The sequence below is a fragment of the Siphateles boraxobius genome, unplaced genomic scaffold, assembly GCF_051911475.1.
Source record: "Siphateles boraxobius isolate OS27281-9 unplaced genomic scaffold, OSU_SipBor_1 248, whole genome shotgun sequence".
Taxonomy (NCBI): domain Eukaryota; kingdom Metazoa; phylum Chordata; class Actinopteri; order Cypriniformes; family Leuciscidae; genus Siphateles; species Siphateles boraxobius.
Window position 1 is genome coordinate 273,294 of NW_027508864.1, and position 11,707 is coordinate 285,000.

Here is an 11,707-nt window from a genome sequence, read left to right on the forward strand (position 1 = left end):
ACACACACACACACACACACACACACACACACACACACACACATCTGATGTGTTCACCTGCGGCTCGCTGATGTAAACGCCCTTGTCTCCGAGCTCCAGGAACAGCGCGGCGTCGCTCGGGCTCTGCGGGGATCCGGGGCTCGACTCTCGGTCCAGCTCTCGGAAGCTCAGGCTCCTCCGCCCCCCGCTCAGCCGCTCCAGAGCCCCGCGGATCACGGCCGTATAGCAGCGCTGGAACCGCAGCCACAGGTACAGGTAACACAGCGTGATCAGCATCGTTCTGCGCATGAGCAGAGTCTCCCGAGGAGTCTCGTGCCTGCGGTCATCTCCCCGTGCCTGTCAGTCAGAGCCCGCAGACTCCGCCTCTTCCGGTTCCGATATGCGCGCGCACACAAACACAGGACTAAATAATAATCACTCTCCGAGATATTCACATTTCTCAACTCGTGTCACTCTGGTGTCTTTATTCCGTTGTAAAATACGTCAGAATCGCTTCTGAAGCAAACGGCGTTGTCACGTGACACCTGTTATTTTTCCCAGCGCGGATTAAATCGGACCAATCACAGTCGCTTTGGGTGAACGCGCAGGATTCCGCGCTCGGAAGCGGAACGGGAGGAAGACATGTGGTTGTCATTGAACATTGTAATATGCTTTCTTAAATGACAAAACAGTAGTGATGGGCAGATCGAGGCTTCGTGAAGCAATGAAACAGTTGAACCAAATGGTCCATATTGTTTCGAGGCTTCGAATCAATCCGACACCCGTCTCAACGGTGACACCTAGTGGTCACTTGCAGGTGTTGATCTGAAACAACCTTGACGAGCCATGAAAATTTGTTTTTTTTTTATTATTGTACTTTTCTAATATGTGAATCTTGTAACCTATAGGCTCCTCCCTGTGCATAATGTTATTTTGGTCCTGCAAAATGAATATTAATAAAATAAACCAAGCCACAATGTCTCACTTTTTTACATATTTTTATTCAAAAATATTAATTTTTCTGCTGTGGAAGGACTTCGCCTACTTCTTTTTTTACAGATAATTTCTCCAGCCTTTGAAAAAATCCTCTCACAAGGGACACTTGTTGCTGGCATGCACAGATATTTTTTAGCTAGGACATACAAATGAGGAAAGATTACTGCTCTCTCTTTCCAGTAAATTAGTGGATCATGAGTTCTGGGCAAATACGCATCGTTGATGTATTTTTTCACTTCCACTGTGGCATCAGCTGTAGCATTGTGCATCATCTGGGTTTGATGGATACGAGTATCAAAAAGTTCCCATAAAATGCCCTGTGTTTCTACTGGTGTTGATGGTGATGGTGATGGTGATGATGGTGATGTTGATGGTGATGGTGTTGATGGTGATGGTGTTGATGGTGATGGTGTTGATGGTGATGTTGATGATGATGGTGATGATGGTGATGGTGATGGTGATGGTGTTGATGGTGATGGTGTTGATGGTGATGGTGTTGATGGTGATTTTGATGATGATGGTGATGGTGTTGATGTTGATGGTGATGATGTTGATGTTGATGGTGATGATGTTGATGGTGATGGTGATGGTGTTGATGTTGATGATGATGGTGATGTTGATGGTGATGTTGATGGTGTTGATGGTGATGGTGATGGTGTTGATGGTGATGTTGATGATGATGGTGATGTTGATGGTGATGTTGATGGTGTTGATGGTGATGGTGTTGATGGTGATGGTGATGGTGTTGATGGTGATGTTGATGATGATGGTGATGTTGATGGTGATGTTGATGGTGATGGTGATGATGTTGATGGTGATGGTGTTGATGTTGATGGTGATGATGTTGATGGTGATGGTGTTGATGGTGATGGTGTTGATGGTGATGGTGATGATGTTGATGGTGATGATGGTGATGATGGTGATGGTGGTGATGATGGTGATGTTGATGGTGATGTTGATGGTGATGGTGTTGATGGTGTTGATGTTGATGGTGATGGTGTTGATGATGGTGATGGTGTTGATGTTGATGATGTTGATGGTGATGGTGTTGATGGTGATGATGTTGATGGTGTTGATGTTGATGGTGATGGTGATGATGTTGATGGTGATGATGGTGATGGTGATGATGGTGATGTTGATGGTGATGTTGATGGTGTTGATGTTGATGATGTTGATGGTGATGGTGTTGATGGTGATGTTGATGATGATGGTGATGTTGATGGTGATGGTGATGTTGATGGTGATGTTGATGGTGTTGATGTTGATGGTGATGATGTTGATGGTGATGGTGTTGATGGTGATGATGTTGATGGTGATGGTGTTGATGGTGATGATGTTGATGATGGTGATGGTGATGTTGATGGTGTTGATGGTGTTGATGATGGTGATGGTGTTGATGGTGATGTTGATGGTGTTGATGATGATGATGATGGTGATGTTGATGGTGTTGATGTTGATGTTGATGGTGTTGATGATGGTGATGGTGTTGATGGTGATGATGTTGATGGTGATGGTGTTGATGGTGATGATGTTGATGGTGTTGATGGTGATGGTGATGATGTTGATGGTGATGATGGTGATGGTGATGATGGTGATGATGGTGATGATGTTGATGGTGTTGATGTTGATGGTGATGATGTTGATGATGGTGATGATGATGATGGTGATGTTGATGGTGATGGTGTTGATGTTGATGGTGTTGATGTTGATGGTGTTGATGGTGATGGTGATGATGTTGATGGTGATGATGTTGATGGTGATGATGGTGATGGTGATGGTGATGATGTTGATGGTGTTGATGGTGATGGTGTTGATGTTGATGGTGATGATGGTGATGATGTTGATGGTGATGGTGTTGATGGTGATGTTGATGGTGATGGTGATGATGATGATGATGGTGATGATCTTGATGGTGTTGATGGTGATGGTGTTGATGTTGATGTTGATGGTGATGATGTTGATGGTGATGGTGTTGATGGTGATGGTGTTGATGTTGATGGTGATGATGGTGATGATGTTGATGGTGATGGTGTTGATGGTGATGTTGATGGTGATGATGATGGTGATGGTGTTGATGGTGTTGATGGTGATGGTGTTGATGGTGATGTTGATGATGGTGATGTTGATGGTGATGGTGATGTTGATGGTGTTGATGGTGATGTTGATGGTGATGGTGATGATGATGATGTTGATGGTGATGATGATGATGTTGATGATGGTGATGTTGATGGTGTTGATGGTGATGGTGTTGATGGTGATGGTGTTGATGGTGATGTTGATGTTGATGATGGTGATGTTGATGGTGATGGTGATGTTGATGGTGTTGATGGTGATGTTGATGTTGATGGTGATGGTGATGATGTTGATGGTGATGATGATGATGTTGATGATGGTGATGTTGATGGTGTTGATGGTGATGGTGTTGATGGTGATGGTGTTGATGGTGATGTTGATGTTGATGATGGTGATGTTGATGGTGATGATGGTGATGTTGATGGTGATGATGTTGATGGTGATGTTGATGGTGTTGATGGTGATGTTGATGGTGATGGTGATGATGATGATGGTGATGATGGTGATGTTGATGGTGTTGATGGTGATGGTGTTGATGGTGATGGTGTTGATGGTGATGTTGATGTTGATGATGGTGATGTTGATGGTGATGATGGTGATGTTGATGGTGATGATGTTGATGGTGATGTTGATGGTGATGATGGTGATGTTGATGGTGATGTTAATGGTGATGATGGTGTTGATGTTGATGGTGTTGATGTTGATGGTGTTGATGGTGGTGATGGTGATGGATACATCTATGCATACCTTGCTTAGATGGCCCAGCAGTGTCAGTAGCAGGCCTAGGTACAGGGGGAATGCCATCCTCTGCACCCTGCAAAATGGCAGGATGAGTGCTCCTCAAATGGCGCATCATGGATGATGTATTGTTGCAGTAGGCGAGCTGCCGATCACAATACACACATCTCACTTTATTTGGGGTTTCTAAATGGAAATGCTCCCACACCACAGATGTACGGCATCGCTTCTGGGGAGCCTCCATTTTATCTATCTATCCAAATCTATCTAGATATGTATCTCTAATCTATCGATGTAATTAGATATATGTATCTACAATCTATCATTTAGATATGTATATATATATAATATGTATCTATAATATATGTATTTAGACATGTATCTATAAATGTATCTATAATCTATGTATTTATATATGTAGGCTATCTTTAATCTATCTATGTATCTATGTATCTATCTATATATATTTATATCTAATCTATTAATGTGTCACTATATGTATACTCTGTGTCTCTAGCCTATCAGTCAATGTGTTGTGTAAATTTAAATGTAAGCCTAAATATAACTAAACAAATCGCACTATAAATGTCACTATATCACCAAAAATCCGCTATCTCAAAATCAAACTCCTCTCACAAAACCCCACGAGGTCAATATGCGTTGATTTCACTTTTATACAGATGTGCGATTGTGTGGTCTGTTTCGACCGTGTCAATCAAACGCTGATTCGGCGGATCACACCTGATGAAACATTTAGTGTGAAACACTTCGAGGCTTCGTTTGGCCATAGTCACGTGACATGGGTGTTTTGAATCCCGCTTCGAATCAGTGTTTCGAAACATCTGCACTTCGGGATCTCGCAAAGCTTCGAAACGACTGTTTCGCGTCAGCCATCCCTACAAAACAGAAAATATGTTGTGTATCTTATTAAAATTACAAAAATAATAATTTACATGCAGAGATTTAGCTGTAAAACAAGTTGCTGTTTTTAAATCATATAGTAATTTCAAGTGGTATTGAGACATTATCAGTGATCAAACACAAACAACTGAAAGGATTAGTTCTCTCACAAATTGATAATTTACTCCGCCATGTTGTTCCAATTAATCAGGTTTAAACAGTTTCTTCAAACCCCATTAACCAAAATCAAAATATCTAATTTTTCCTTCCACAGAAGAAAAAATCATGATTTTTGGGTGAAAACTATTTATCGTTTTCAATCGTTTGGGAACGAAAAGAAGGGCCGAGATTATCATTGATTTAAACAAGTGTTGCCTATATTGTTTCTGAACTAATTTGCCGCTTTAAATATTTGTCTCATGATTCCCGTGGATGTGAAAAACATACACAGAAGAACTGCAGTGTTCATTACAGACGACGATTAATGTTATTGATAACATTTTATACAATTTATTATGAAGTAAAATTAGCTCACCTCAAGAGAAAGTCCATTATGTGCGCGCGCCCGTTTAACAGGTTTTCCCACTCGTTTATTTTTATCAGCGAGGCATTAAAATATTAATATTAATTAATCATCAATGCTCATGAAATACTTACTGCTCAGTTTAAAAAAATGTAAATTGCATAAACAAAATCAAATGAGCACACTTAACCCATAATTAAAATACAGAATTTTATCGTTTATGATATGGGCCATTATAAAACTTACAACATAAACAGGCATGCAAACAAAGACAAAGCATAATAAACAAATTAAATAACTTAAAGTCCCCCTTAAAACTCATATTTGATCACCAAAATTACGCATTTAAACGTTTTTTCCTTGGAAAACAGTCTTCATGTCTTAAAATATCTTCAGTGTAACTGGACACCCTTGCCTCATTCTATGAATATGCAAATGAGCCCCGCCTCCACTCACTCACTCAGAGGCTGCGTCCCAATTCGCCTACTTATACTACGACCTAAAAGTATGTACTCTTTTTGTGAAGAAAAAGTACATACTTTTGAGTGTGTAGCAAAAGAGTAGGCAAGCTTTGGGAAATACTACTTCGTCATCAACGGACAGCTCTGTCCAGCCACCGTAAACTGCCCTGTCAATCATCTTGTCACAGTTAAAATCCTCCACTCAATCTAATTTAATTTCCTACCGTTTCGGAGGGAAATGTTGTGGCACCTTGGTCTGCAGCCGTGGGTCATTAATGCGGTGACTCTCCTCATGTGTTTGCAATTTGAATGATGCATTTAAAAGTTAATTGCTAAACGTATCATTACAAAAGTTCACAATGCTGCTGCAGATGCAATATAATGTAGACAACATTGAATAAATAATTTTTCGTCATGTTAGATACTGATAATTACCCACTCGAACCCCTTTATCTAATCCTTTCTACATAACCGGACTAGCGCGTCCTCCATGTCTGTAGTTTTTTAACACCTTTCACTCGTGTTTGTAGTTCTAATCCCCGTCCAACGTGCGATGGGTTGTGGGTAATATCAGCGGTTAGAGTGCGCATCGATCTGCACTTCGGATTCTGACCGGAAAAAGTAGACCATCCGGGTATCTTTGGAACACTCATTTCAACATACTACGATTTGGGACGTACTAATTCTAATTTCGAATACTATTTAGGACGGATAGTATGCGAATTGGGACGCAGCAAGAGATCCACTGGTTGACGATCACACGTTGATCTGATTGGTTACAAGGTAGTTTGTGACGTCAGAAACACCAGCGATTTCAAAGCGTGTTTTTGAGACTGTCTTTGGTTCACTGCAGTTTTAAGGAGAAAATACTCAGCAATGCTGTCGACTTATGAACTTACACATGGTTTGTCTGAAAGCGTATTAAAAACACCACATAGACACATAAACAACATTAAAAGCTGGATTTTCACCACAGGGGGACTTAACGGGGTTTAAAGGGAATAAAGAATAGGAGAAACCCTGTCTTCTTTGATTTTATTGGCCATTTCAATAATTTTGACATTAGCGAGCGCTTTAGACTGTCTAGATATCTGACTCGCACGAGCCTAGCAGAGCGAGCGGATCCTTCTCACACACATCCAACACGGTCAAGATTACTCCAGTTTGCAATGATCTGCGGAAAAGCCTAAAAAAAGACTGCACACATATATTTAAACACAAAAGAAATGAGAAATTTGAAGAAATGAGAGAACACAGGTACAAGTTGAGGAACTTAGTTTTTTTATAATCATACATAAGACCGCTTGAATATAGTACAAAGGGTTTGTCCATTACTGCCCCTCAGTGACACGTTTAATTTACACAGAAAGTCCTGATCTTACAACCTGTGGATAAAGATCCGAAATATCCGTCTTTCATTCTGTTTACATCATCACCACCATCATCATCACCACCATCATCATCACCATCACATGTCCTGGAACCAAACGAGGAGTGAATGCGAACCGGACGGCAAGCCGAGGGGAGAGTCGGACCAGGGAGAGATTTCAAATCATAAAGTGTGACCTGAAACGCTGTTGATGTTTGTCTCACTCTCACACTCACACACACACACACACACACACACACACACACACACACACACACACACACACACACACACACACACCTCTGCTTTCAAATGGACCCATTTATTGAAGCGTGTGCCATAAGAACAACTAAACGTAAAGTTAGTTCCTGTACTACGTATACTAGGTCACGCTGGAGTATACGAGCATGAGGCGCCGGCCGATAACACACACCATACCCTGTCTACAATATTAAACTATAAAGATCTACTCTCGTCCCGTTTCAACCCTAGAGTTTTGCATTTGTACTAGCGTCGTCATCGTCGTCAACTACTTTGGCCTGGAAGCACTGATACCCATTGACTACCATAGAGAACTTCCACTGCATGTTACCAAGTTGACTTAAATGTACTCAAAATACCATTAGGAAAAAAGTAGTGAGTTCTAAACTTCCTTTATTAAAAAAATATAAATATGTACATAAATTCTATTTCAGCTATTAAAATGGGGTCACAAAGTAAACACCTGAAGCCTGTTTCTTGGACTCCCTCCGTATGCCGTGACCACAGGAACCCTAGAGAACCGTCTCTCACACACACACACACACACACACACACACACACACACACACACACACACACTCGCTGCCGAGAGAAGATCTCCGACTGTCCATCTGCTCTGGGACCAGCCGAGCAGCTCGAGTCCACCAAACCGACCGACAGAACACACACACACACACACACACACCGCGACGGGACGCCTGAGCTCGTGTCACGCACACCGCCGATAAGAGCAAATGAAGAGAAAGAAACACAGAGCGAGAGAATCTAAGCGATGGCCTCCAGGATTGGGCTCTCTGTAATGTGCCAATCAAACATCATCACTTCAGTTCTGACAGTCCTTTACTGACATGACAAGACACACACCTTCGCTTCAAAAAGTGCAGAACTGCTACATTATTGGTTACAGACATCTATGTTCTATAAAAAAACGCCTTTGGTACAATAAATTATCAAAAGGGAGAAACAAAAAAAGTGGTGTAAAATTCACAGCATAATCGTGAAGCCAAATCAAAAAGAAGCGGGGGGGGGGAGGAAAGTAAAACACACATGCTGCGCAAATCAGAGCGTATGAGCTAAAGCGTGAGAGAAGAAGAAGAGAAGGGACACGGCAGTCCTGCGACACAGAGGAACTCTGGGTAAGAAAGGCCTCAAATCACCGTTCTCGAGTGTGTGTGTGTGTTGCCAATGAAGGGTGTTCGCACGCCGCCCGAAAACACATGAAAGCTTTTGTCACTTGAAGACGACGACGAAGAGAAACGTCCGGCTCGTTGGTCTTCCTTCAGTCCGTAACGATAAGGCCATATTAAAGAACCACCTCTCATTGCACTCTGGGAAAGCTCAGCTCCAAGCACACGATCGCACGGCATGAAGAAGAAAAGTGGGCGGTCGTGACACGCTAGCCGTCTCCCGCACGCGTGTGTGTGTGTGAACGAGCATCCGAAGCCATCTGAGACCCGGCTCGGCTCCGGCAGCGCTAGTCTCGCGTCCTCAGGCTAGTCAGGAGCTAGCGACGGAGCTCTGCTGCACACACACGCCCGCCATGGGCGACTCCTCGCGCTCCAGGCCCGGCCTCAGCCCCATGTGGGCCTCGGCTCTGTAGTGGCCCGGGCCGGAGCTCGAGTGGCCCGGCACGCCGGTCTCCTGCCGCGGGTTGGAGAAGGCACCCAGCCCGGCGTGGCCGAAGCCCAGCGCGTGCGGCAGCGGCCGGCTCTGGTAGGAGTAGTGGTGGTGTCCGGTGGAGGAGGAGGAGGTGGAGGAGGACGAGGCGGAGGAAGACAGCGAGGTCATGGACAGGTGTGTGTGGGTGGCCTCCAGCGAGTCCTGCGTGGAGGCGCTGTGGGACGGGGAGTAGAGGCGGGGCCGGGGCCGGGCCGGACCCTGGCCGAGCTGAGGCGGGTGGTGGTGGTGGTGGGGGTGCAGGGCCTTGGGCTGGTGGGGGGGCACGTGGAAGGTGGTCTCCTGGACGGGGTGTGTCTCTCCTGACGCCTGCTGAAGCCCGTCTCCCCCGACCCAACCCAGCGCCGGCACGAACACCTGTCTCGCCTGAGGAACAACACACACACACACACACACACCAGCAACATTAGCGCTGTCAAATGGCTGAAAAGCTTCTTTCTTAAATATTAGCAGATTCAAATTCTCAAGGCAATACATAATGTTATGTTAAGAGCAAAAAAGTCCTGTGTTGTCTCCTATGCCCACAAGAGCAACGAGCAGATATAAACCAAATCAAGCATCGCATCTTTTATTGAAATGACATTCACTTTTTAAAGTGCATTAACTTTTGAAAAAATTGTTCTTTAATAAAATATAATTTCCTTAAAGGTGAAATATTATGCCCCTTTGCAAAAGAGGGAATATAAATCTATGGAGTGTGCAGAATGTGTCTGTGGAATTTCAGCTCAAAATACCAGATCATTTATTATAGTTTGTCAAATTTGCCCCATTTGGATGTGAGCAAAAACACGCTGTTTGTGTGTGTCGCTTTAAATGCAAATGAGCTGCAGCTCCGCCTCCGTTCAGAAGAGGGCGGAGTCTTTACACGAGCTTCAGAAACTCCAGCAATAACAAAACAGGCCAATCTCACTCATCCAGAATCCCAGAATAACCAGTAGCGAGTGCAGCCTTACGGAGAGACTCAGGAAGTTTCACTTTTACACGTTTCTGAATGTGTGTGTGTGAGTGTTACCCCTTTTCCACCAAAGCATTTTGAGAGCCGGTTCGGAGCCAGTGCCAGTGCGCGAACCAGTTCTTTGTGTTTCGACAGCCAAAGAACCGGTTCTCGGCCAGGAAAACTGGTTCCAAAGCGGCACCGACTCTTTGCTGGACTAGAACCGTTCTTTTACCACGTCTTGCTTACGGCGGGGGCTGGGGCGGGTTTAGATGTGCTATAAACATCTTTTCTGACCATAATATAGGGTCGCAAAGCCAGGAGAAACATTTGCAGAAACACGATTGTAGTCCGCCACTGTAATTGTTATGCTTGAAGTTGGCGTAAGCGTTTCTAGTTTTTTTATTGAAAACATCTAAGCAAAGAAGAAAACAGTCGCAATATAGAACAAAAAAATGGAAAGAAAAAAAGACACAAGACAGGGGTACATAACTAATCAGAAAATATTACATATCAAAGGAAAAGGTTAAAAGACTTACATATTTTAATTGTTTTTAAAGCCTTTTTGGTTCATGAGTTAGAGATAATCCCAAAGTAATGTTGTAGGTTTGCAAGCGTTTCTAGCTAAGATGTATGGCGACGTACACAGTGACGTAACGACGTCGTTCGCTGGGCGCTCTAGTCAGTGGAAAAACAAACCAGTTCTGAGAAGGTTCGCAAGTTGAACCAACTTTGAACCAGCACCAGTTCCGAACCAGTTCTTTTTTGGTGGAAAAGGGGTATGTGTGTGTGTGTGTGTGTGTGTGTGTGACTGAGTGAGTGTGAGTGTGTGTGTGTGTGTGTGTGTGTGACTGAGTGAGTGTGAGTGTGTGTGTGTGTGTGTGTGTGTGTGTGTGTGTGAGTGTGTGTGTGTGTGAGTGTGAGTGTGTGTGTGTGCGTGTGTGTGTGTGTGTGTGTGTGTGTGAGTGAGTGAGTGTGTGTGTGTGTGTGTGAGTGTGTGTGTGTGTGAGTGTGAGTGTGTGCGTGTGTGTGTGTGTGTGTGAGTGAGTGAGTGTGTGTGTGTGCGTGTGCGCACCTGTGGGCAGAGGTTGTGGCAGTCCATGCCCACTGCAGCACTGAAGTGTCCTCCGCTGTGCCGGTGCTGATGGGTCGGGTCGGAGCGGGCGCGACCGCTGGTACTCGTTCCAGAAGAACCACCTGCAAACACACATGATCAGAGTCAGTGCCACAGAACTGAGGAGCTCAGATGTGCGTGACACGGCTGTTAAAATGGCTGAAAAGCAAATTTCTTAAATATCAGCAAAATTCAAATTATATTTTAATTCTAAAAGCAATAATGTTAAGAGGAAAAAGTCCTGTATTGTCTTCTACGCCCACAAGAGGGCGCAAGAGCAAATATAAACCAAATCAAGCATCGCATCTCTTATTGAAATGACATTCACTTTTTAAAGTGCATTAACTTGAAAAATTGTTCTTAAATAAAATTTCCTTAATGTGCATGCAAGGAAAATGAGGTTCCAATAGTGCATAAAAGCTGTGCATCAGTAACCTGAGCAAACATGAACTACATGAACACACACACACTAGGCTTGCTACGGTAGTCGGTGTTACACGGTGTTCAGTCGCAACACCGGTTTCATCACTTGCCCACCGCGTTCTCTTTTGGGCTTGAACAAACCATAACACACAAATTATGCCAAAATGTCCGTTTTGTCGAGTGTCCTCATGAGAGCAGTATTAAATGATTTGAATAAAGTCTTAAATTAACGTAGAGATTTGTGAGAAAATGGGACGCG

The 11,707-nt window shown here is 43.7% G+C and overlaps 2 protein-coding genes across 3 annotated transcripts in view; both read right to left on the bottom strand.

Annotated features, from left to right (window-relative positions):
• Nucleotides 1–387, bottom strand: part of hlcs (holocarboxylase synthetase (biotin-(proprionyl-CoA-carboxylase (ATP-hydrolysing)) ligase)) — a 64,243-nt gene extending 63,856 nt beyond the window's left edge. The window contains exon 1 of one of the 2 annotated variants that reach the window (XM_077241936.1): nucleotides 58–387. In XM_077241936.1, the coding sequence (XP_077098051.1) occupies nucleotides 58–288 (231 nt within the window). In that variant the 5' untranslated portion in view covers nucleotides 289–387. The remainder of the gene's footprint in view (nucleotides 1–57) is intronic. The other variant, XM_077241935.1, reaches the window with a different exon arrangement.
• Nucleotides 388–6,934: 6,547 nt separating this feature from the next.
• Nucleotides 6,935–11,707, bottom strand: part of dyrk1aa (dual-specificity tyrosine-(Y)-phosphorylation regulated kinase 1A, a) — a 44,195-nt gene continuing 39,422 nt past the window's right edge. Inside the window, exons 12-13 of the mRNA XM_077241937.1 lie at nucleotides 10,987–11,108; nucleotides 6,935–9,343 (exon numbers count right to left, since the gene is read on the bottom strand). Of these exons, the coding sequence (XP_077098052.1) occupies nucleotides 8,798–9,343; nucleotides 10,987–11,108 (668 nt within the window). The 3' untranslated portion in view covers nucleotides 6,935–8,797. The remainder of the gene's footprint in view (nucleotides 9,344–10,986; nucleotides 11,109–11,707) is intronic.